The sequence below is a fragment of the Suncus etruscus genome, chromosome 9, assembly GCF_024139225.1.
Source record: "Suncus etruscus isolate mSunEtr1 chromosome 9, mSunEtr1.pri.cur, whole genome shotgun sequence".
NCBI classification, from domain to species: domain Eukaryota; kingdom Metazoa; phylum Chordata; class Mammalia; order Eulipotyphla; family Soricidae; genus Suncus; species Suncus etruscus.
The window spans coordinates 81,556,074-81,583,735 of NC_064856.1; the positions used below are offsets into that span (position 1 = coordinate 81,556,074).

A 27,662-nucleotide genomic window follows, 5' to 3' on the forward strand; every position below is an offset into this window, starting at 1 on the left:
TGGGGGGTTCTCAAATACTAAATGTATTAACAGTCATAGAGGATCTTGTGCATTTCAGTCATAGTGAAGGTTTAGCAGCCTTGTACAGCAAAAAAAAAAAATGGTATCAATATTGTAACCATATTACCAAAGCACATGCTCATGGATTTAAAATTAAAATTGCTTAAGCATTGAGTTCTTATGAGTGGAAAACTCATACATAATCTATGTTTTCAATTTTTTGAGAAGTTTCCTTATATTCCCCAATGAAACTGTACCAGATGACTTCCCTACCAGCAGTGATTGAGAGCTACTATTTCACCATAAGCCTACTAAGTAGTGTTGGTATTTTCTGGCATTTTCAATAAAACCCATTTTCACAGATGTGAGATAGTATCTTATTGTTTTAATTGAAAATAAATGATAATATTATAAGTGATCATGAACACTCATTCTTATTCTGTTGCCCATTGTATGCCTTCTCTGGGGATATTATTTAGCTACTCATCCATCCTGGGTTTTTTGGTAACTTTATTTTGCTTTTGTGTGTGCTTTTTATATCTTGGCTATTAGGCCTTTGTTAATTACATAGTGAGCAAATATTTTCTCTCATTTACTATAGGATGTCATCATTTTATCCAGTTTCTTTTATAATGCAGATTTTTTTTTTGGTGCAATACCTTTTGTTCTTTTTTTTTTTTTTTACTTTTTTTGCCAGTGGAATTGAACCATTGAACATACCTTTAAAGTCAGTCTCATGGAGAGATCTTATGTTTTCCTTGATTCACTTATTGTATGGATTTAAGTCCTGCAGAGGACAAATGCCAGAGGATAAAAAAACAAAGTTAAAGAATAGACAAAATGGCAATGAAAATAAACTCTGAGATTTTGCTAGTAGAACTGCATTTGCCATGTCGTCATTAAGATCACAGAAGACAGCGGCTTGGAAATGGTTTTGGAGGCTATTGGCATGTTGGTGTTGGGTGATGTCATTAGTAACTTTGTACATCTAAAGTACAAATATTATTGTAACTCACAATACATCAAAAATGAAAATAAAAACACACGCATGGAAGTATATGATGAGGAAATAGCACAGGTTGCTCAGTAATGTAGCACACAGATCTCTAATGACTCAGTAGCTTTGTAGAGAGACATAGCTTCTGAATTTATGTTGCTTCTTTGTGACCTGAGGAGGAACAAAACCTTCAATGATCTCAAATCAAATAATGCTTCAGAAAGACAAAGTAAATTTAGGGGCCAGAGACTCACAGGACCAAATGCATGCTCTATATGTTAGAGTTGTGGATTGATCACTTCGTATCACCTCCACAAGCAGCCTTTTTAGTAAATTTGATATTATTAACATAAGATTAGTTAATAATTGATTGTTCTTATTGTAATCATCATAATCAGAGAGGAATAAAGGTGTTTGTGAAATTTTTCAAGGAATTTTTGATGAACAAAATAAGCCACGCCAATCAAATGTAAATAGCTGTGGGAAGAAATTACTCAGCAGCTATGGAAACAACCTGGCCAAGAGTTAAAATAATCTAGAAATGAACTACTGTACCCATGAGATATAGAAGATCATGTGGGAGAGAAAAAATGTCTTAACATCCACAAAATATCAGCACTCATTTTACATTCATTGGTTGTAAACTAAACAAATCACACACATCATTGTACAATATAAATCTAAGGTTTCAAGTTTAAAGGAAGAAACAAGAAATAGGAAAGGTGACTCAAAATGGCCTTGGACCCACTGTAGTCAGTTGGGCCAAGGAGAGACTGGGAAAGAAGTTGGAGTTGGAGTCACAAACTTTCTAAAATCCATCATCATCATTGACATCAGAACCCCCAATTATATCCAACTATATCAAAACTAACACTATAATCTTGCCTATAGGTTATCATAATTTTATTTGATATGGACATATTTTTACAAAATAATTGAGGAATTATTATAAATTTACTTCATTGCAAAAAACTAGGCAACTACATTACATTTAGGTAACATATAATGTGTATATACCAGCTTTAACAAACAAGATGAAGAGGGTGGATCGTTACAGATTTTTTATCTGAGCTCCCCTCCCTCTGAAGAGAATGCCAGTCCCTAACTGTCTTCATGGATTTTCTGCATCATTTCACATACTTAGTTTCTCTGAAATAGTCACCAGAAAAACATGCCTTCTGATGGTTATCTTCAAGTTTTACCTGAAGCTCATTTTTACAGCCAGTTTTCAAATTCCTAAAATCAAATGGAAATACTGATTATGACCATGAATGGTATTTACAAAGTATTTTGTAAGAGCCCTCATTATCATGCAATTTGCATAAATACCTACTCCTTAATGATTTAAGTTATATTTAATGACTATCCTAATTCATATTATCTACATGAAAATTAACAATTTATAGATAAATGAAATTATTACATTATAAAATTATATTGTATAAATATTATATTTATAAATAATTATAAAACTTATAAAGCATACATAAATAGGGGCCAGAGCGATAGCACAGTGCTAGAGCATTTGCCTTGCATGCGGCTGACCCAAGACGGACCATTCCATATGGTCCCCCAAACCAGAAGCGATTTCTGAGCGCATAGCCAAGAGTAATCCTGAGCATCACTGGGTGTGGCCTCCAAAACACCCCAGAAAATAATTGCAAATAGAATTAATATTACTCTTCTTATGATTTAATTAATTTTTTACATTAAACTTGCTTCCCAGGAAAGATTATTTTGAATTTAAGCAATTTTGTGTTGATCCAAAATTTATACAATTTATTGTAATTGCTCTTTTCATTCCTTACTCTTTGCTCAAAATTGAACTCTGTTCTTCCCATATTTCTCTCATACTTCTTTTCTAAAGAAAAGAAAGAATATTTTTCCCTGGTATTCTAATTCACTATCATTTTTACTCTCTGAATTAAATCCATAAATTATTTTTTCCTGTATTTGCTATCTTTGGGCTCTTGATATTTCTGAAGGCTTGTTGAACCACATAAATTGAGGTTTGGATTATGGGTCAATTTTATTGAGGCTGACAATATCATAATACTAAATTAAATTTTCATAGCAGTTAGAACTCCAGATAAAGTCAAGAATTACTGTCTTTTTACATTGTGATGCTTGAGAATTTTTCCTTAGATTGGTTCAGTCTTTTTTTTTTTTTTTTTAGGATACTCAGGTCAGCACAAACATTATGAGATAATAGTTTTAAAAAGCTGTCATTTCTTTATCATTGAAACTGAGATAATTGTCTTCTAATCATTGTTTAACAACCTGTGAGGAAGATATTACCATCTATTTCAAGATAATCTGAAGCTCAGAGAGGTTAAGTAATTTGACTAAGACTACAGAGCTAGTAATTGGTAGAGGGCAATTTAAAGCCACTCTCTAACTCTTGTTTTTTTTTTTTTTTGTTTTTTGTTTTTTGGGCCACACCCGGCAGTGCTCAGGGGTTACTCCTGGCTATCTGCTCAGAAATAGCTCCTGGCAGGCACGGGGGACCATATGGGACACTGGGATTCAAACCAACCACCTTAGGTCCTGGATCGGCTGCTTGCAAGGCAAAGGCTGCTGTGCTAACTCTCCAGCCCCTCACTCTCTAACTCTTAAATCACTGTACTGGACTGCTGAGTTTTGAATGGTTGTGTACAATTTAATACTAGTTAAAAATAGTTATGAATCAGGCTTATTTGAGCCTTTGAAGCAGCCAGGCTTATTACTACAACTACTTGTGCAGTTTGTGTTAAGCATGGAATTCAATTTTCAGGTTTTATTGGTAACTTTCCTGTGCTTTAACTAGGTTTATTGTTCATTTAGGAAAGTTCTTTTATACAGTTCTTCAAATTCATAATTAAACTCTATGTTTATAATTTTTTTCTCTAATGAAAGTCTTAAAATGATGTCTGTAACTTTCATCTGGAAAAGGATTATGGAGTTTAATGTTATAGAGTATAATCTATAGATTATAGAGTTAAATGTTGGCAAGTTTGGCTTTCTCATCTATTTAAAGATTTTACCATGTAAACAATTACCATCACATTATTTCTATATGAAGAACTTAATTATGTATAGTGAAATGGTTATTAAGAATGAGACTGAAGATTATATGTTTTTAAAATAACTTGTTTAATAAACTTACTTGAAATACACAGAAATAAATTGTGGATGAATTACTAATATAAGTGCTTTCTAGATCCTTTATCAGTTGGGTAATATGACATTACTGCATATGATCTGGGCCTTTTGGTCAGTATTTGGTTGAATGAAACTTTTAGATAACTCAATGATAATTAATTAAGTTAAATTCCTCTCTTGTAGCTCTTGGTTATTTATTTTTGCTTTTTTCCATTGTGAGAAAAGGTTTCCTGGGATTAAGAAGTATAATTATTTAGGCAGCAAAGACTTGTTTTAGAATTTTACTATCATTAGGAAGTTTAAAAAGAGTGGAATTTCATTGTCTTGTAAGAAGTAAGAAATATTTATTGATTCCCAAATGGAGCTGAAAAAACCCTTTCCTCTTTTAGAAAGTTTGAATGACCCAGCGAGAGTTCTAGTAAGCTTTACTGAACCAAGCTGCTAATAGTTATTTAATGTTATTCTGCAGTGTGAAAGAATCTCCGTAGATTTTCCTTTTAATCTCTTTGAATTGTAGGCTCATAAACCTCTCTGATGAGTCCTGGCAGTGTTTTCTTAGATCCCACCATTGAGACAATAGAGCCACAGAATTCTTTCACCTCTTGTTGTCAGACAAATCCAATAGAACACAAGGTCACAAGGGCCTGTACTTCTAAAGATGGAAAGATTCTTTTTTAAGTAACCACATAAATTATTTTATTTCCATCATGGTATTCTTTAGGAATCTTCATAGTACATTACTTTCCATAGGTAAACAAATTCTATATTTTTTTGTCTTCATATTTGACTTAAGTTTGTAAGCATAACACAGGATGTGAAAAGGACCTTAATGTTCCTCGTTACTGTTAAAAAAAAAAAGAAAGAAAGAAAAGCAAAACCCATTCTCCTCGAAAGAAATAGGAATTATGTAATCACACAGTGTCATTGAACTTAAGATAGAGCACTTCAAATGCTAGCTAAGGACTTTGCAAATAACTGGACATTTTTTAAGTTATTACCATTCTGTAGTTAAATTCTTTTAGTCATTTCCTAAATATTTTTAGTATTTTAAGTAGGTCATGGCAATATTTGAGATAGAAATTTGAGGTAGAATTTACACTTAGGCACTTATTTTATTGTACTAAGCAAAATATAATATGTAATCCTCAAAAGAGAAGGAATTTACTATTTTGCAGATGCCAGGCCTGATTAGTAGACAATTATCAGAGCTAATTAGAGGGTTTCTGTGAGTTACTTTAAGGGCTAGGGACAAATTAAGTTTTCTAATTATAACCACAATTGTGGACAAGCAGAGATCATTCTTTTAGCATCGTTGGTTTTTTTTTTTTTTTTTTTTTTTTTAAATACTGATTTGTTTGTGCTCCTTCTTTGTAATCAGAGTGAGGAATTGCTGCTGCCTCATTCCCTGGACACCTGCCTCCCAACAAAGGATTTTGGTTACCTCCCTCCCTGAACCCCCTCCCAGGCATTTAGATTTACCTTTTACTTCTATGTGCCCTCTCTGCTCATTATACAGTTCTCCAGGGATCCAATTTTCCCCTGAGTTAATCACCACAGCCATTTTCAGAAGTCATTAGATAACAATCCTTTCAAAGAACATGTACTTTCTTACAGGATTCAGTTTCTTTGCCTTAATTTTCTTTTCTTATTTCTCTTTTATTTTATTTGTGTTGGTTTTGGAACCACACCTGGTGGTGCTCAAAGTTAACATCTGGCTCCAGGCTCTCATATCACTCCTGGCATGCATAGGAGACCATAAAGAGAACCAGGAATCAAACCTGGGCCAGCTGCATGCTAGGCAAGCACTCTGTCCACTCACTGTACTATCTCTGGCCCCTTATTTTCTTTTAAATGCAGCAATTAAAAATAATCATGTAAAGTAACATAAGTCAGAAAGAAAGGGACAAATACAAAGTGATCTGTCGCAGAGTGGGATTTAAAGAAGCATAGTAAGGGAGTAAGAAATTGCCAAAGGCAACAGAACCATAGAAGTATAACTTGATGGATTTTCCAGTAAATATATCTACTTGCACCACTGATGGGTCTTGTGACTCCTTATATTGCCTCTTCTCAGCCCACTGTATTACCACACCCATATAGCAGTCTTATTCCTATTACCGTTCAATAAAGAAGAATCATACAGTATATTATCTTTTGTGTAAGATACTGACTTTCAAAACCAATATCTACACAAAAACTTGGACTGTGTGCACATAATATTGAAAGACCAGGTCATTTTACAGATGATTAGACTGTCACAGTGTAACAATACCTAAAAATATTGCTTTTAACCTTTCCCTGGGGTAAAGTACTCACCATTTTTGTCTGCTGTTTTTTCTTTTTCATGAAACATGGTTTTTGTTGTTCTTATAACTACTAAATAGCATGTACTCTATGTTCAGTTCCTGAACATAAAAATGTAGGTGGAATTATAGAAAAGAATACATGAGGGCCCGGAGAGATAGCACAGCAGCGTTTGCCTTGCAAGCAGCCGATCCAGGACCTAAGGTGGTTGGTTCGAATCCTGGTGTCCCATATGGTCCCCCGTGCCTGCCAGGAGCTATTTCTGAGCGGACAGCCAGGAGTAACCCCTGAGCATCGCCGGGTGTGGCCCAAAAACAAAAACAAAAAAGAAACGAAAAGTAAAGAATAAATTAAACAGATTGATAATATACCTTTTTTTTTTTTTTGGTTTTTCGGCCACACCCGTTTGATGCTCAGGGGTCACTTCTAGCTAAGCGCTCAGAAATTGCCCCTGGCTTGGGAGGACCATCTGGGATGCCAGGGGATGGAACCATGGTCCTTCCTTGGCTAGTGCTTGCAAGGCAGACACCTTACCTCTAGCACCACCTCGCCGGCCCCGATAATATACTTTTAATAGAGAAACAGAACAACATAAAAACTAAATTTGTTGGTAGTTATGTTTGCTGCTTATTTCTAGTTATTTAAACATTAATATGGCATGGCTATATATGAAGGACTGTCTTATTGTATAATTAATGTAGTCTAGGTTAGTTTAAGGTGTCATTACCATTGCCTTGTTTTATTGGCCTTTATTTAAAAAGTTACTTAAAATGTCTTGGAGTAGGAGCCCGAGAGATAGCATGGAGGTAGGGTGTTTGCCTTTTATGCAGAAGGTCATTGGTTCGAATCCTGGCATCCCATGTGGTCCTCGAGCCTGCCAGGAGCGATATCTGAGCCTTGAGCCAGGAGTATCCCCTGAGCACTGCTGGGTATGACCCAAAATTAAAAAAAAAATGTCCTGGAGTAGACAACTTGACCATAAGTTGGTATGCCTGTTTTCTGCCCTCACTCAGGATCTGTTAAATAATTATTACCATTTGTCAAATGTATAAGACTTTCACTTCCTTCAAAGTACCCTGGTTTTCTTCTGAGTAAGAAATTAAAATGTATCGCTTCTCAGCCTTTTGGCTAAGATCAAGTGTAGTATCTGTTCTTATCAGTTTAATATCTGATATGTTGTCAATCTGACGACAATATATTAAATGGATTTTTGGCACTAGGAACTGGAAGAGCAGCTTGCCCCATCCATTGCACACATCGTCCTGGTATTGCAGTACCTCCAGGAATGGTGCACAAAAGAAAAAAAGAAGAAATTAAAATATGATTGGCATTTATTTTCCAAGTGTGAAAACTTAGATGTAGAAGATTTTAAAAATTAGCAATAGGTGGGGAGCAAAAAAGTAGCAATATTAGAAAATTGTAGCCAAGCTTACATATAATATGGAGATTATTTTGTTCAGATATAAATTGGTATTAGCATGCTGATCCAATGTAGAAACATTCAGAAGGCACACAAAGACAGGAACTCTACCTGACCAATGGCCCAGATCTCTAGTTTTGGATATTTGGGACAGGTGAATAGATTGTTGGTACCCTGAACATAGGAAGTGAAAGGATATTTGACATGCCCTAATAGAAATCTATAGTGAATTCAAAATATTGTCTAATCTTTTCATCTATTTTAAAATTGTGTAATTCACCAATACATTTTGAACAGGCAGTTATTAAATATAATTAAATTACAGACATTCACACAACGGAACAAAGAGAAGCATTCTCTGCAAATGAATAAGAGACTAGTGAGACAGCTAAAGAAAATTTCATTGGGGTAGGGAATGGATTTTAGTAGTTTCTTTTAAGCATTGAATTCTAGAACAATACAAGCATACAGGAAGTATAACTTGTTTTTAAAAAACAAAGACAAGCGCTTCTCATCGCTAGTTGCTTTCTTTGTCCCGCAGGAGATATGCTTCAAGCCACACTTCATGCCCATGCTACCTAGACTATATAGATTATCAAATTAAGTGAAATATCAGGCTTTATTTTAAGATTCTAGGGAAAATTTTGGCCAACAAGCAGAAAAAGTGTTGTAGGGTTTTTGAAATATACTATTCTTTTTGTTTTTGCTTTATTCTCCTTTACATACAGTTAAAATTGGATGTCTCTTACATTTAGGTAGCACTTTATTCTTTAAAATAGTGGTTTTCAGCCTTCTTACACTTGGAGATGGGCATGAACTTGTGGTTGGAAACCACTTCTCAAAATGGAATGGCAGATAAAAAGTGGTATTCAACCTTTTCACACATGTGGCCTGGCATTTCACAAACTGTCAGATGAAAATCACTGCTTCAAGCACTTAGTCTTATCTCATTTGAATGAAGAAGTGTATATTAACTTTCTCCATCTGAAATAATAAAATTTCATAGGCTTAGTGGCTTAGCCTAGCAAGTCCAAGATCAAGATGCCAGTGAAAATTCTGATGAAAACTATCTTTCAAGGCCTATTTTGATGGGTATTCTTAATTATTTCCTTTGGCTTGTGCCCAGAAATAAAACTTTCTTCCATTTTTATAAACTAGCAGTTCTGTGGCATTAGAATTTCATTCTTCAGACCTCATTTAATTTTAATGGGTGCCTTGAAGTCTTATGTCCAAATAGAGGTATCATGGGAGGTCATGGTTTCAGTATAAAAATTTGGGGGGAGGTGGATTTCAGAGTCCGGGCCCAAGATTTCTTTTTATTATAGAAAATTCAACCATGCTAAGGTTAGAAGGCTTACAACTATAGTTCAAATATAGTTAGTTTTACCCAGTGCTATGTTACCTGTCTTAGTTTTATTTTATCGAATACAAATTTTTCCCTTTCACATTAGTTGAAAGCAAGGAATTGTCAAAAAAACTTCATGGTCTTGAATGTTTCATATTTGTCTTAAAAATGAAATGGAGGTCTGCTAGAGGTGCCCAAGCAGAAAGGCCAAGGAAAACTGAGTGAAACTGGCTACCAGAAGCACCCGGGCAGAAAGTACAAAAAAGGCCCAGCAAAAACTGTCTCCTAGAGGCACCCAAGCAGAAAGGCCAAGGAAGACTGAGTGAAAACCAGCTACCAGGGTTGCCACAGCAGAAAGGCCAAGAAAGGCCCAGCAAAAACTGTCTCCTAGAGGCACCCAAGGAGAAAGGCCAAGAAAGACTGAATGAAAACCAGCTACCAGAGGCGCCCTGGCAGAAAGGTAGCTCCTTTGTCTGTGAAGGAGGGACGGTCCGTGCTGTGAGCTTAGAGAGTGAGAGAGACTGAAGGGATCTCTCGCCTTTGTGTGCTGATCTTCTCTTCTGTCTCCTGAAACTCCTAAGAAGGCCAAGAAAGGCCCAGAAAAACCTGTGTACTAGAGGTTGCAGAAGAGTGCATTCACAGCTGCACTCTTTCTAACTAATGAACCCCAGCATAACATGCAGGAAAAAAAAATCACACTACAATCATGACATTGGAGAAACCTCGTAGACAAACACCAGGCACAGAGAAGAAAGCCCTGATGACCCAAAAACTATCAACCATCTGATTAATCTCTCAGATAAGGAGTTTAGAATAGAAATATGGAGGATCCTCATGGAAATCAAAGAAAACATAGCTCTAGCTGAACAGAACACAAAGATAGAAATTAGAAGATTCCAAACTGAAGTAACGGGTCTGAAAAACAAGAAAGCTGAAATGAAAACCTCAGTGGAAAGCCTCTCCAACAAGATACCAGCAGCCGAGGACAGAATTAGTGAACAAAAGATGAAATGAGAACAACTCCATACAGCAGAAGTGATTGGAAAAGAATTTTAAGACAAATGATCAGACAATGGATAAAGTACTCAAAGAATGTGAACAGATGAAAATAGAAGTCTTGGATAAACTCAACAGGAACAACGTAAGAATCATTGGAGTCCCAGAGGCCCAAGAAGGAAATCCCCAGGAAGAATCAACAGTCAAAGACATCATCACAGATATACTCCCAGAATGAAAGACTGCATGCAATCAAATGCTGCATGCCCGAAGAGTACCAGCTAAAAGAGATCCGAAGAAAACTAACCCAAGACACATCCTAGTCACAATGACGAATCCCACAAATAGAGATAGAATACTGAAAGCAGCAAGATCAAAAGGGGAAATTACATTCAAAAGAGCATCCTTAAGATTTACAGCAGACATATCACAAGAAACTCTCAAGGTCAGAAGACAGTGGTGGGATATTGTCACAAGACTGAATGAAATGGAGGCTTCACCTAAAATACTGCACCCAGCCCGACTAATGTTCAGGTTTGGTAGAAGGATACATGGCTTCACAGATAAGCAAAAGCTCAAAAACTTTACAGATGCAAAACCAGCCTAAAAGGAACAACTAAAGGTCTACTGTAAGATAAGACAGACCAACAGACACACCAAACTTATACACAAAGATGACATTAAATCCCATGACAATCATCTCTTCAATGTCAATGGACTAAATGCACAAATTAAGAGACACAGAGTGGTGAAATGGATCAAAAAGATGAATTCAACCTTCTGCTGCCTACAAGAAACACACCTGAATAGTCAGAGCAAACATAGATTCAAAATCAAAGGCTGGAGAAAAATCATCCAAGCAAACAACACACTTAAAAAACCTGGAGTGGCCATATTAATATCAGATGCCACAATCTTTACATTCAGAAAAGTTGGACTACTAATCAAGGGATATGTGCAACAGGAAGAAAGCACACTACTAAACATATATGCACCCAGTGAGAGACCTACAAAATATCTAATACAATTATTGACAATTTTGAAAGAGGATATCAATAATAACACAATAATTGTGGGAGACCTCAACACAACCTGTCAACACTTTATAGGTCAACCAGACTGAAGCCCAATAAAGATATACAAACCCTGAAAAGAGAAATGGAAAAAAGAGGCCTAGTAGATATATATAGGATATTCCAACCCCAGAAACCTTCTCCAATGTACATGGGTCATTCTCCAAGATAGACCACATGCTGGCACATAAAACATACCTCCATAAAATCGAGAGGATAGAAATTTTTCAGGCTACCTTCACTGACCACAAGGCTCTGAAATTAGATGTGAACTACAAAAGGACACAGAAGAAAAACTTTAACACCTGGAAATTAAACAGCCTACTACTGAACAGCCAGTGAATCTGAGATGAAAGCAAAGAGGAAATCAAAACTTTCTTAGAAACAAATGATAATGAAGACAAACAGAACCTCTGGGACACAGTAAAAGCATATTGAGAGGAAAATTTATAGCTTTGCAACTACACATCTGGAAGGAAGAAGGGGCATACCTGAATAACTTAATGATGAAGCTTATAAAATTAGAAAATGATCAACAAAAGGAACCAAAATAGGGAGACAGAAGGAAATAACAAAGCTTAGACCAGAAATCAATGAAATGGAATCCCAAAAACAATAGAAAGATCAACAAAAAACAGGATTTGGTTCTTTGGAAAATAAATAAGATTTATTGGCAAAACTCATGAAGAAAGAGAGCGAGAAAAACTTGATAACCCGTATTGGAAATGAAAAAGGGGAAATCACTGCATATATTGCAGAGATTCAAAGGGTTATCAGAGACTACTTTGATAAACTATGCCACTAAACATGAGACCTGGTAGAAATGGATAAATTCTTGGACTCTTATAATCTTCCACAGTTGAATAAGGATTATGTAGCATATCTAAACACCCCCATCACTATTGAGGAATTTAAAAAGATAATCAAATGTCTGCCCAAAAACAAAAGCCTTGATGGATTTAATGAATTCTTTCAAACCTTTCAAGAAGAAAAGTTTTCCAATCTTGGCCAGGCTTTTTCATGAAATTGAAAAAAATGGGAACACTTCCAAATAGCTTTTATGAAGCAAACATCACCTTGATACCAAAACCAGACAGAGATCTGCCAAAAAGAAAATTACAGACCAATATCCCAGATGAATCTAGAATCAAAGATCCTCAACAAATTCTGGCAAATAGGATTCAGTGCCTCATCAAGAAGATCATTCACTACGATCAAGTAGGTTTCATCCCAGAAATTCAAGGATGGTTTAACATCCGTAAATCTATCAACATAATACACAACATCAACAACAAGAAAAATAAAGATCACATGATCATATAAATAGACGCAGAGAAAGCACCATTCCAACACCCATTCTTGATTTAAAAAAAAAACTTCAGTAAGATGGGAATGAAAGGAACCTTTCTCAATATTGTTAAGGCTGTCTACCACAAGCCAATGGCAAATATTCTCAATGAAGAAAAACTAAAAGCCTTTCCTCTAAATTCTGGTACAAGACAAGCTGTCTGCTCTCACCACTCCTCTTCATTATAGTACTGGAAGTACTTACTATAGCAATTAGGCAAGAAAAAGATATCCAGGGAATCCAGATAGGAAAGGAAGATGTCAAGCTCTCACTGTTTGCAGATGGCATGAGACTATACTTAGAAAATCCTAAGGACTCTACCAAAATGCTTCTAGAAACAATAGCAATGTGGCAGGCTACAAAATTCACACACAAAAATCAATGGCCTTTTTATACACCAATAATGATAGGGAAGAAATGGACATTAAGAAAACAACCTTACAAAAAAAAATAATAGAAAGAAAACAACCTTACTCACATTGTGCCACGGAAGCTATCTTGGAGTCAACTTGACTAAAGACTTGAAGGTCCTATACAAAGAAAACTATAAAACCCTGCTCCAAGAAATAAGAGAGGATATTTGGAAATTGAAACACATACCCTGCTTATGGATTGGCAGGATTAACATCATTAAAATGGCAATACTCCCCAAAGCATTGTACAGATTCAATGCAATCCCTCCAAAGATACCCATAACATTCTTCAACAAAGTGGATCAAACACTTCTGAAATTCATTTGGAACAATAAACGCCCTTGAATAGCTAACACAATCCTTGGGAAAAGGCATATGGGAGGCAATACTTTTCCCAATTTTAAACTATTACAAAGCAATAGTTATTAAAACTGTTATCAAAAATAATATTGGAATAAAGACAGACCCTCATATCAGTGGAATAGGCTTGAGTACTCAGAGAATATTCCCCAGACATACAATCACTTAATTTTTTTATAAAGGAGCAAGAAATCCTAAATGGAGCAAGGAAAGCCTCTTTAACAAGTGTTGTTGGCACAACTGGTTAGCCACTAGCAAAAAAGCGAACTCAGATCCTCAGCTAACACCATGTATAAAGGTAAAAACCAAATGGATTAAGGACCTTGATATCAGACCTGAAACCATAACGTATATAGAACACGTAGGTGAAACACTTCATGACACTGAGAATAAAGGCATCTTTAAGGAGGAAACAGAACTTTCCAAACAAGTGGAAGCAGCAATAAACAGATGGGAATATATTAAGCAGAGAAGCATCTGCACCTCAAAGGAAATAGTGCCCAGGATACAAGAGCCACCCAGTGAGTGGGAGAAACTATTCACCCAATACCCATCAGATAAGGGGCTAATATCCAAAATATGCAAGGCACTGACAGAACTTTACAAGAAAAAAAAATCAAATCCCCATCAGAAAATGGGGAGAAGAAAAGAACATTGTGTCAAGGAAGACATACTAATGGCTAAAAGGCACATTAAAAAGTGCTCCAAAAAAAAAAAAAAGTCCTCCACATCACTAATCATCAGGGAGATGCAAATCAAAACAACTATGAGGTATCATCTCACTCCATAGAGATTGGCACATGTCACAAAGAATGAGAACAAGCAGTGCTGACTGGGATGTGGAGAGAAAGGAACTCTTATTCACTGATGGTGGGAATGTCGTCTAGTCCAACCTTTATGGAAAGCGATATCAAGATTCCTCCAAAAACTGGAAATTAAGCTACCATATGATCCAGCTATACCACTCCTAGGGATATACCCTAGGAACACAAAAATACAATATAGAAATCCCTTCCTTACATCTATATTCATTGCAGCACTATTTACAATAGCCAGACTCTGGAAACAACCAAGATGCCCTTCAACAGACGAATGGCTAAAGAAACTGGTACACATACACAATGGAATTTTATGCAGCTGTCAGGAGAGACGAAAGTTATGAAATTTTCCTATACATGGATGTACATGGAATCTATTATGCTGCGTAATATCTCTCAGATGGAGAGAAAGATGCAGAATAGTCACACTCATCTATGGGTTTTAAGAAAAATAAAAGACATTCTTGCAATATTTCTCAGTGACAAAATAGAGGAGGGCTGGAAGGTCTAGTTCACAACATGAAGCTCCCCAGAAAGAGTGTTGAGTGCGGTTAGAGAAATAACTACATTGAGAACTATCATAACAATGTGAATGAATGAGAGAAGTAGAAAGCCTTTCTTGAGTACAGACGGGGTGTGGTGGGGAGGAGGGAGATTTGGGACATTGGTGATGGGAATGTTGCACTGGTGAAGGAGGTATTTACATGACTAAAACCCAACTACAATCGTATTTGTAATCTCGGTGTTTAAATAAAGAATGTGCAATGCAGAAAGAAAAGAAATATCAAAAGTTTTAGGGAATTTTTTTTTTCATGAGAGGCGGTGGTCACATTTGATGATACCCAATATTTCTATTTTTTGGAGGTTCTTCCTAGTAGTGCTCTGGAGACTGTACAGTACCAGGAATCAAACCTAAGCATCCTGAATGATTACAAAGCATAATCTCAGACCACTGAGCTCTTTAGCCCTTAAGCAAATGATGCTCAGTGGTTACTCCTGGCTATGAGCTCAAAAATTGCTCCTGGCTTGAGGGTTAACACACTACCAATGTGCTCTCGCTCTGGTCCTGCAAAGTTTTTAAAAAAATTTTTTTTGGTTTGTCTTTAGCCTGCATCCAGTAGCGCATAGAGTGTACTCAACTTTGTATTCAGGCATCATTCCTGGTGGAGTTTGGTGTCCCATATAGAGTACTAAGAGTTATATCTATATCGGTCTTCTGAAGGCAAGTCTTGTACACATTACCAGCTGTCTCTTGCCCTATATGCAAAGTTTATAAGTGGTAAATAGAATTATAGTGAACAGGCTACTCGGCATTCTTGTTGTTTTGTGATTAATGTATCAAGATTGTCTTTTTGTATTTTACAGAAGATGATTTAGAAAACATGGGACCTGTAGATGCTCAAGTATATCTTGAAGAAATGTCTTGGAATGAAGGTTGGAATTTTTTTTTTTTACTATTTTTTTGCTTTTTACTATAGTGAAAAAAATAATTAAGAGATTTTTCTCTAAGAAAAAAATTCCTCAGGATCTTTGAAAATCATAATACCAAATAATAGCTTGGCTTTCTGTATATACATAGGTATTTCTAAACTTCTGTTCTAAACTTTAATTATTGATGTCTTCCCTTATAACTCACCTCTTATTTTTCCATTCCAATTAGATGTTAGGTCAATCAGGTTTTCTTTTTAAAATTCTTTTGGCTTTCTCTATAACTTTATACTCTGTAAAGTTAAAGATTAATTTTTTGTATTCTTTTAATGTTGGCATATGAGATGAATTCCTATTACAATTTTTCCTTAGCTTTGTTTCTTGATATGGAATCATACTGCCATGGAAGGACTTTTAATACTCCATTTTTCTACTTGAAGCTTCATTTTTACCTTCACTTTTTTTTTATTGCAATTTAGGAAAAAAAGAAAAAATAAATCTGTCATTGTCTTTTACCTACTACAAAATAATCTTTTTCCTTTATCATTGAGTTTGGGAGTTATGGACTCACTCTCTCAGGAAGCTCAGTGCCACACCCAGCTATATTCAGCTACACAAGCTGGTCAAATACTAGGTCCAAAGATGCTGTTCTATATGGATCCTGTGATGTCAGTGAACATGAGGACCATCTTGGTAGTGTTTGGGGGCCTGCTGGACCTCACTCAGTGATGCTCAAGTTCTTATACCCAGCAATATGTGGTGGCTATAAGTTACTGGGGATAAAAGCTGAGTCAAGGGCAAGTCAAACATTGTACCTTAATCACTATACTATATCCTTGCCCCTATTACTAGAATTTTAAAACTTAATTTTTTTTCTTTTCCTAATGGGAGCCAATAGTAACACATGTTCAAGTTTCTCAGGAAAAATATATTAATTTTATTACTTCCTGAAACCAGATTTTTTGGGGTACTTTTAAACAGCAAATTATTAACTTAGTAGTCAACTTAATTGACCATAAATAAATTGACTTAGAAAGGGTAGTCACTGTATTGGTCCAGAGACCACTTTGCTCCTAAATTACCAAATTAACTCCTTGAGCAGAATTCTTATTTGTAGTAATTGATTGTAAAGCTTGAGGCTTTATGTGATTGGAATTCCCAATGGTGGTGATAGCTTCATCTGAGAAAACATTTTCTAGGATATCAGACTCACTCAGCTTAATATAGACAGGTCGATAGAAGTGATTCCTGATAATGGGGAAATAATTTAAAAATAGTTTTTATAAATTTTCCTTCAGTGATCTTGAAAATATTTAATCAATAAGATTTAAAAAAAAAGCTTAAGAATATAAATTATGTTGTGGATATATAGAGGGTATGATGCTAATTAAAATAAGTCAGGTGGAGAGGGATAAGTACAAAATGATCTCACCTAGTGGAATAAAAAGAAATACAAAAAGGGAATAACATTTGGTGGAACAGAACCTGAGTTGGCCTACAGAACCAAATTTTCCAAAGGGTCAGGATGGGAGGAGTGGTAGATGCAGTGCTGGAACAGTGTATCCTGAAATTGTAACAGTATTGAAAATTACAATGCCAAAACAAAAACTGTGTAAAAAAATATAAGAATAGGGATTGTTGGGCTAGAGCAATAGTACAATCAGTAGGGTGCTTGGTTTGCATGCTGAAGACCTGGGTTTGATCTCCCATATCCTCTATGGTCCCCAGAGCCTATGAGGAGTGATTCCTAAGTGTGGAGCCTCAAGTACTTCCTGAGCACTCCTTGGTCTGGTCCATGAGCACCCTCCTTCCCTACCAAAAAATGACTATGGCATCTCTTCAGTGGACAGACACATTATTTTTCTACTAGTGGAAATGCCAATAGTGAAAAATAGTTACAACGTACTATCAAGTGTTACCATAAATCTTTTGTCCTTAGGGCTCTAAGTTGACAGTGAAGAAGATATAAATGAATCCTATTCATAGGTAATGAATCAGTTAAAAACAGTCACAGTAAATCTTAAAAGTATAGAATGTTTTTCGATGCTTATTAAATTACTTAAATTAAGGGTATTTTATAGTTATAAAAATGAAAACCCTAATCCATATTAAAGAACCACTCCATTTGTTAAGCTTGTAGGATTTAAAAGCTAGTCATGAAAGTTTTAGAGTTTTGAATCAGTCCTTTTGATTGAAAACAATAGACTTGGCAGATTGTTAAAGAGGTGTCAGTGGGCAAGTAAAAAAAAAAAAGATTTCTTAAATATCTTTATCCAAGTAACCTTAGAGAGTGAGTATAGCTAGAATAGGATAGATGTGGATAACATCCTCAGTGACAAATATAGCCAATTACCAGCCTCTTGACCCAACAATAGTATGAAATGCTATGTATACTAGTGTCTTAAAAGACATATATTCCCTTTTGGTTAATCACAAAACTTGGCCATTTTGTGTACCTTCATTCAATATATTCAAAATTTTAATTTCTGAGAACTTTTCACTTTGTGAAATTATGGTAGAGTGATATAAGAAAACCACATTATGTGAGTTTTTAGTGAGCATTAATATTTGGAATCATCTGATGATGCCATGGTAGCTTGTGGTGATCTCTGTATCATTTATGGAGCACAGATCACCTCAAATTGTTTCTCCTTGTTCACTGAAGTGGTAAAACAAGAGGGAGTCTTTGCTTTAGAAAACCAGTAATAATAAAAAAAGAAAATAAAAGAAAACCAGTAATAAGAATATGTACATATTTAGCTAATATAAAGTCTACGGTAAGTTTTCACTTCAAGATTTTTTTTATGAAAAAGGCATGTGTAATAATAAAAAGAAATGAATAAATTTATGTTTTCCTTACTGATAAAAGAAATCCATAAAAGCAGCCTTTTTTCTTTTCTTTTTTTTTTTTTTAAGTTTTTAGGTCACAGGGAATATTACTGTGGGACTCAGGGGAACAACCATATGGGATACCAGGGATTAAACCCTGTTTGTGTACATGCCAGGCAAGTGCCCTACCTGTTATATTATCCAGCTCCCAAAGGTAGCTTATTGGTGGTGATTTCTTTTCCCAAGAAAAACTAAAGAACCAAATACAAGACAGTTGAGTTCTTTTCCCTGTGCTTGATTTTTTTTCTTTTATTTTTTTTTTTTCTCATTCTTTCACTGGCATTGAGATCTCAGTGTTAAAAGATGATGCCCGAAGGTCAGTGACTTCACTGGAGACACATGCGAGTAAGTTCCAGAAACTCTTGCTCCTCAGGGAATTGTTGGGTTTGGCCACAGAAAATTAAAGAAAAAAATAGTGAAGTTTGAATCGAATATATACATATAAGTCGTATTTTTTGAGATTAGGTTCATTTATATCTAGATGATGGTCAGAAAAATGACAATAGTAAAATAATGTCATCATTAATCACTTTTCTATTCACTTTTCAGTGAATAAAATGACCACTAGGTCAAAAGTTATTCCAAATTACACATTCAACTTCCAAGAAAGATGATGGATTTAATAATGTCTACCATTAGCAGACTAAAAGTTAAAACACAAACAACAACACTTACACTCAGAATCAGGTACACAAAACCATGCATCTAAAATCCACTACGATATGTGCTTATGTTTGAGAAAGCAATCTTAAAATATTAAGATATCAAAAAAGTTATTCAATGTTGAGAGTAATATATATATATTTTTAAAAAAGACAAATTATGCAAATATATTCTACTTAACAGACAAAGCAGGGCTGTTAGTTTTCATGGATTTTTTTTAAAAAAAACATTTTTAACAAGCACTATTGAGAAGAATATAAAACTTATATGAATCTTGACAGAAGACTTCACATTTCTTTTAACATTTTTTATTGATTCAAGGTCTAGAGTTCATGTTAATGGTTTCCTGTGCACAAAATTCAAATTGCATACTTCTCACCTTCTTTGAATCTTCCAAATTACTTGTTGACTCATAACTTTATTGACGTTTTTCGTTTTTCTTTGGGGGGCACATCTGGCAGTGCTCATGGTTTACTCATGGCTCTGAACTCAGGGATCATGCCTGAGTTTGAGTTATCTTGTGAGGTGTCAGTGATCAGACTCAGGTGGGTAACAGGCAAAGCAAATGCCCTATCTGCTGTGCTGTACTATATCTCTTGCCCCTTACTGATTTCATAATATTAATATATACATACATACATACATACATTTATATATATATTCTCAATAGTACTAATTTAGTGTCCAGAATTGCCACACTGCTATACTATCCCCACCATGAGGGATCCAGGATCCCTCCACCATTATTCTAAGGATCCTTCCCACTACTCCTCAGCATCCCCTAACCACAGTTCTATTTACCATATCTCAATGTTGTTGTCACTGAGGATTCTTTGCATTATTTTTCATATATGAGTGAGATTATCTGGTGTTTATCTTTTTCTTTCTGATTCAGTTTATTATGAACTAAAGAGTTCCTTTTTGCTACATGCCTACCAGCACTTACTACTTCTGAACTTTGATATAGCTCATTCTAGTTGATAGGGTATATCCTATGCCTATTGAGAATCTTTAAGAAATTTGATCATAAAAAAAAATAAAATAAAATAAAAAAAAAGAAATTTGATCATATACTCTCAACTTTAGAGAGGGGGAAAAGGAGAGATGGGCCATGCCTGTTGCTACTCAGAGATTACTCTGGGCTCTGTTTTTAAGAATGAATCTCTCCTATCAATGTTTAGAGGACCAGATGTGGTGCCAGAATTTTGCTGTATCTAAGACAAGTGCCTAAGCCACTGTACTATCTCTCTGGCACATTTTACCCCAATATTTGGTAGGGTTGTTTTTTTTGTTGTTGTTGTTGTTGTTGAGCTTTGAGAATTCTTAATATGTTTGATATTAGTCTTTTCGGATATGTAGTGTTTGAATACATTTCTATTTTAGCAGGCATTTCTTTCTCTCTATATATTTTTAGTTTGATATATTCCTATCTGTTTATTTCTTTCTGCTTTAGATTTACAGCTTAAATTCAACCCTTAATACATAGAAATTCTTTGGTAAGTTTTAGAAATACTGCCCCTACATAAGAAATTGAGTTCTAATTTAAAAAGATGTTATATTTACAAACCCTCTTTGTTTTATCATTTCTGTGGAATAAACTGCATTTTTAAAAAGTTACTACAGCAGTAAAAAGTATTTGACAAGTTCTTTTTCCTTTGCAGATGATCTCTCTTTCTCTCTGAGTTGCCGATGTGGTGGAACATACATTATTTCCAAGGATGAAGCAGAAGTTGTTTCCCTGATTTCTTGTGATACATGTTCACTTATTATAGAATTACTTCATTAGAGCTGAAAATATTCACGAAATGGAAATCCTTAAAAATAATTCAAAATAATTATGTAAAATAAATGTAAATGTAAAAAAGGTAGGATTCTTTTTTGTCAGTTATTATTTAGAGAAAAAATTATTTGCTAAACATAGCCCCTCTTAATAGAATTTTGTTATTTCTAATTTATATTTATAAATTCCTGTCGAAATAAATTTGAATTATAAGTTGAGTAAAGTCCCATCTAAAATATTTATTTTCTCTTTGGTATAAATTTTTTTAATTAAATGAGTATATACTTTTATTGAATCATATTCCTATTCCTTTATTGTAAATTTTGCTTTCTGGGGTTGAGGGTTACACCCAGCTATCCTCAGAGCTTACTCCTGGCTCTGTACTCAGGAATCACTACTGGTTACGCTCAGAGGAGCACGTATGATGACAGACTGAAATTGGGTCAACCCCATGCAAGGCAAATGCCCTATTCACTGTCTGGAATTATCTCTCTGGATCCTTTTTTAAAATTGACTCTTAATTTCACATTTTTCTTTGTGCTAGCTACAGGCCTTCGTACACATATTTAATAAAACTAAATTGTAATCTTTGTGAATATTAAATGAGCCTCATTCTTCCATAATGAAGGATAATGATCTTCTTTGGACCATTTCAGTTAATAATAAAATGAAATGACAACTGTAGGAAACATAGTTTTGGAAGATGACTAATTCTCTTTGTATTTCCACATTTGTCATAGGCTTTAATATAAATTCATGAATACTGTCTTCTTCAACTTTAAGTTGATTTAAGAAATAGTAATTATTTCTGGTGTGAATGTAGACTGCTCCAGCCTTTTTGGAAAACAACATGGATATTATATATAATATGTATTATATGTATGTTGTATGTTATCTATTACACGATAGTACATGTAATGTATATTATATATATAAAGAATTGTATGGTAGGGCCCGGAGAGATAGCACAGCGGCATTTGCCTTGCAAGCAGCCGATCCAGGACCAAAGGTAGTTGTTTCGAATCCCGGTGTCCCATATGGTCCCCTGTGCCTGCCAGGAGCTATTTCTGAACAGACAGCCAGGAGTCACCCCTGAGCACCGCCGGGTGTGGCCCAAAAACCAAAAAAAAAACAAAACAAAACAATTGTATGGTAAAAATATTCAATCCAAAGACAACAAAGACCAGGGCCAGAAGGACTGGGCCATGGCAGGAAGCTTACCACAAAAAGCGGGGGAGTATAATTAGGACAGAGAAGTACATACTACTTTTATGTATAATTCGGAACTCATTTAAATAACTTAGGGGCAGGAAAGGTAGTACAGTGGATAAGGTGTTTGTTTGCCTTGCATATAACCAACATGACCACTTAGGACAGTGATTACTGGAAATGATCACTCTGGACAAGCACTGAGTGCTGAAAGGAGGTAAAGTGATAAGCGTGATATCACTTCAGTAACATTACAAAACACAGTGCCTGAAAGGAAGAGTGTGTGTGTGGGAGAAATACCTGCTTTAGAATAGACCAGGAGGCAGGGTGAGGAGGGCGGAAGGGAAACTAGGAAGAATGGTGGTGGTAAATGTGTACTGGAAAGGGATAGGTGTTGGACATTGTTAAAGAGACTCTTATTGTGAACAACATTTTATCTCACAGTGATTCAATTAAAAAATTCATTTAAAATTGTTAATGAAAAAATATGAAACAGGTACCACTGTTTCATTTCAGAGTATTGAGTATTAATGTATATATCCATAAGGGATTTTTGCATTTCTTTTATGATAAAATGCACTTTAATATATATTGATTATAAGACTATATATTTTATTTTTGTATATACTCCTTGGTGTACTGTTTAGGACTCCTTTAAATAACTTTATAGGGGCTTGGGATATAGTACAGTGGGTAGGGAGTCTGCCTTACATGCAACCAACATGGGTTAGAGCTCCAGCATCCCAAGCACCACAAAAATTAACTCTCTAAATACAGAACTGGAGTAACCCCTGAGCATTGCTGGGTGAGCCCCCCCAAAACAAAACAAAACAAATTAAAAAAATACTTTCAAGGGATCCAGATCCTTTAGGGAATTTCTGATTCATCTTTACCATCTAAATGAGTAAAATGAGCAAATGATTTATGATTTAGCAGCATGTATTATTGACTTTGTTGTCTATTTGTTAATTATTTACTTGTTATTTGTTCAATTATTTGAGAATTATACTTTAAAATGTAACTTTTACTAAATTTTAAATGTAGTATTTAAAATTCAAATACTATTCTGATCTGAGTTTGCCTATTCAAGAAGCAGATTACTTTATTTTATCTATAAAACCAAAAATTTGAAAAATCTGGGACTCAACCAAATGTTTTTCCATAAAATAGTTTTTATATTTACTAATGTATCTAACTTCTTTTTTGGATTAAATTTTAAACCATATTTTAAATGATATAGATTTCACAATGTATTATTTATTTTTACCTGGACAATAAAAATAACTAAATCGGAATAGCAAATAAGTTTATTGGTACATGGTTTCAGTGGCAATAATAAATTCACTTGAACAGGAGATAATAACAATATCAAAAGAATAAATGCTTGCTAATCATCAGAAAACCGGTGGCCATTAGGACTATCACGTAGAAATCCAAAATCACTCAGAGGCCAAATCTGTGAAATGAAAAAATGTATAGTAAGTGATGCTATTTCATCATATTCCTCATTCATTCTTTTCTTTTATGTCAAGGTAATTAAGCACCTCCTCCTTAACTCTTCAGTACTTGTTTTTCTACATAAAAATAATTTAGATAGCAAATTGTATATGCTTGTATATATAAATAAATGTTTGAAACATTCCAAAATATCAGAGGATTATGTGTGTAGGGTGAATGTTTATGTGTTTCCCTTTAATATACAAAAGTTAAAGTTAAGTATTTTAATATTTCATCTATTTTGATACAAAAGAATCCAGCAAATATTCGTGTCTTTTCCTTATTCCTTAGACAAAAGGAATAGTGAAAACAATCACATTTTTTTAATAAAAAATATTTATTGCACTCATTGTTAAGTTTACTACTCACTGAATTCAACTGGAATATCCCCAACATTAAGGTAGTTTTGACTCGATAGTAATTCTTCATAATATTATCCAGAATAATAGTAATAAGGTTACTAAAATTATCTAAGAAAAATTTTTAGAAGTTTTAAATTATTGATTCCACTGACATAATTTTTATAGCTATGCCAACATGTTCATAAAATGCAGTCACAAATATTTAAACCCATCATCACCGTAAAGATTTTTAAGTTCATTTAGAAAGAAATGTTTCCTGAGCTCACAGAAGCCAAACTATTTTTTTAAGCAGAAATAGTACCTTAAAGAAGATTCGTCCTCTTATTAATCCATAGGGTATAGGTCCATAGTACCTTGAATCTGTAGAATTTTGTAGATTATCTCCTTCTAACCATACATGACCTGTTGGCACCTATAAGCAGAGTAGAAGAATGCATGTACTTTTGAAGCAGGGAGAAATGCCCTTAAACTCTTTTATAAAGAGGATACCATTTGACCTCAAATTTTTTTAAAAAGTATTTCATGTACAATAACTTTTACTAAATATCCACACTAATACTAAAATTTCAACTTTTTAAATAATGTTTCTTGCCACATAGTTCCCGATTAATTAAACCCTACACTGAGGTTATAATAGATTTAAAAAAACTGTGAAAGGGTCATTAATTTAATAGACTTCAAAAGAGATTGTTAGGACTCTACTGAAAATGTGCCCTCCATCTCAATAGCAGCATAGGCAGGGCAGTCACTCACTCAGCAACATCCTGGGGCTAGTATCCAGGCCAGACCTATTAGAATGTTCCTGATGAACTCAGTGGTAATTGATTTTGACATCAATTACAAATAATCTCATCATTTTATTAGAGTGGGCTTGTCAAAATTCTAATTAAGATCCCTGTTATGCCTTTGTGCAGGCCATATCTTTAATGTATTGTACTTCAATAATGACCATCAAGAACTAGAAGGCCCTATTATAAAATCATCATTTGTAAAATTAATGATAGTGACCTACTACAGAAAACCCAGCTCCTATGTCCTTTTAGATTCTCTGTTAAATCAGTGAAAGTTTAGAAACTAGCATATTACTTTAAAAAGTCTCCCATAATTTGAGATATTATGTTATTTTATATCTTACTCTCTAAATTTTAATGTAGAATCAGACTTGAAAATTACACTTCAAAACCTATTTGTGGTTGTTACACAACAAAGTTGAGTTAATGAAGAGACAATATCATTAGGAGCATTTTCAATATTCTTTTGACAGATTTTTACTTGACAACCTTTTATGAAAAAATATTTTGTTGTATTTTTTGGTCTTGGGGCCACATCTGGAAGTGCTAAGATTTATTCCTGGCTGAGTGCTCAAGCATCACTTGTGGGGTGCTCAGATCACTTCTAGGGGAGACCATGTGTGGTCCCTGAAATCAAACTGAGATTGGCCATGTATATGGCAAGCATCATAACCCTTGTACTAGTCCTCTAGTTCTTTCTGTTTTAAAAAGTCACTACAATTATTTTAAAATAACACAAATTACTTCTTTGGGGGAAAGAAGTGATTGTTCAGCAAGTAGGGCATTTGCCTTGCACTTAGCAGACCTGCATTTGATCCCAGGCATCCCAAACCTCCCAAGACTGCCAGGAGTAACTTGAGCGCCACCAAGTGTGGCCCCAAACAAACAAAAACATTAATTTCTTAAAGACTATTTTTAAATTTAGGTTCAAGCAAAATTTAGAGTATGGTGCAGACATTTCTGAAATATCCCCTGACCCCACATATAATAAAGCCCCGCATTACTGACATCTTCCACCAAAGGGATTTACTTGTCCTGCTGTGAACATATATCCTCAGTGCCCAAAATCCAATGTTACCTTCAAGTTCACTCCAAGTGTCTACACACTATGTTGTGGACAATGTATAATGACATATATCCATGAACAGACTAGTACAGGAGGTACTATCAATGCTTTAATAAATCATAAATTGCCAATTTTTGCTTACATTTTGGGAAAAATTATAGCGTGTAAAACTAAGCACTTTACATCAGATTATATAATTGTTTGATACCAGAAGACTGTTAAAAGCTTTCCGCAGTTATTTTATCTAGTACATTTATACACATTAAATATATATAAAGGACACAAGTTTCCTGAATATCAGATATTTCAGTGCTGCCAATTCATCTTTTTATTCCTATTATGTTTCATGAATTTTCCAATCCTAACATTTTACTCACCCAAAGTAATAAAAACATATCCTAAATTTTTGCTAGTTTTTCAAATTTTAGGTTTATGTTTAGGTTATATAATACATTTTGAAATAATGTCGATATAGTGAGATAATTTGCACATGTGTTGTTACTGTCTTATTTGGGAAAATGCTTTTAAAAATTATATTTTATTTTCTCAGCTGGTATATTCAATGTCTCGTTATTCAAGTTTTATGTTAATACATTATAAATATGTAATCAAACTTTAATCAAGTTTCGTTTATACATTCTGAATCTTTAATCACATTATATCATGCACAATATAATAAATTTCTAATAGTCTATTTTCATCCTTATTTCTACCCCTAACCTTCAAAGCTATAGTTTTTAAGTCCGTTGTCCATTTCAAACCACAGCAGGTAATAATTTCAAAGCAAAGAGAAAAAAATTCACCCACATATTGATTAACATTACTAGTAAATAATATACTAGTAAATAATATACTTTTTCTTTTTAAAATTCTTTCCTGAATACAATTTTTAATTCCTTAGTTTGTGAAACATCCTTTTTAACATTCCTTTTAAGATTGCTTCGAAAACTAAAAATGTCTTTGGTTTTACCCTTATTTTTTGATAGTTTCACAGAAAATTTTAATATTGTATTTCTTCCTTTGAACACTTTAATGGTTTCATTTTTGTCTGTTTTAATTTTTGTGACCACGCTAGCTGTACTTAGGACTTATTCTGGCTTTGTGTTGAGGGGTTACTCTACAGTACTGGGACTCAACCCTGGGTAGGCTGCATGCAAGGCAAGCATTTTACCCACCGTATTTTTCTGGCACAAAATTTCATTTTTCCTGTTTTAGGTTGTTTGGCTTTTATTCTGTTACAGGAAGGAAAGTTCAGCACCAGTTTTATCATTACAAATTCAGCAAATTCTATCATTGCCAGAAATGAATATTTATATCTTCTGCCATTCAAAGTAGGTGTTTTTAGCATATTTCTTAGCAATACAAAAATATTTTATTCAAAACCAAATTTTTTTAATTTTTATTTTGATCATATTGGCTTACATATCTTTCACAATAGTATTTTAGGAACATATTAACATTGAATCAGGGGAATACCCATCACCAAATTCGTCCTCCCCCCATCCCCGTTCCCTTCCTGCCATCATATCCCCACCATCACCCCCCAGGCTGCTAGAGTAGGTGGCCCCCTCTTTGTCTAGCTTACTATTAGTGATCATATATCTGTTTGGTCCTGGTACCCTTCCTTGTTTCCCCCTCAAAACCAAATTTTTGATAAAAGATAATGCCTTTGGCTTTTCACCTTACATTTCCTAATGTTTTTCCCTTTCCATAACAACATATATAGAAAGGCTGGCCAAACTCAACATGCAAATATGAGTTT

General features: G+C 34.5%; 2 protein-coding genes and 1 non-coding gene across 3 annotated transcripts in view; 2 read left to right on the forward strand and 1 right to left on the reverse strand.

Moving 5' to 3' along the window:
* The window catches only part of DNAJC24 (DnaJ heat shock protein family (Hsp40) member C24), a 47,823-nt gene extending 26,805 nt beyond the window's left edge, over window positions 1-21,018 (forward strand). The window contains exons 4-5 of the mRNA XM_049780104.1: window positions 15,581-15,649; window positions 20,857-21,018. Coding sequence (XP_049636061.1) covers window positions 15,581-15,649; window positions 20,857-20,981 — 194 coding nt within the window. The 3' untranslated portion in view covers window positions 20,982-21,018. The remainder of the gene's footprint in view (window positions 1-15,580; window positions 15,650-20,856) is intronic.
* On the forward strand, window positions 7,551-7,741 carry LOC126019526 (U2 spliceosomal RNA). Its single transcript, XR_007499198.1, has one exon. It is a non-coding gene; the product is annotated as a U2 spliceosomal RNA (small nuclear RNA).
* Window positions 21,019-23,476: 2,458 nt separating the features above from the next.
* IMMP1L (inner mitochondrial membrane peptidase subunit 1) overlaps window positions 23,477-27,662 on the reverse strand; it is a 76,276-nt gene continuing 72,090 nt past the window's right edge. Inside the window, exons 6-7 of the mRNA XM_049780103.1 lie at window positions 24,345-24,455; window positions 23,477-23,640 (exon numbers count right to left, since the gene is read on the reverse strand). Coding sequence (XP_049636060.1) covers window positions 23,572-23,640; window positions 24,345-24,455 — 180 coding nt within the window. The 3' untranslated portion in view covers window positions 23,477-23,571. The remainder of the gene's footprint in view (window positions 23,641-24,344; window positions 24,456-27,662) is intronic.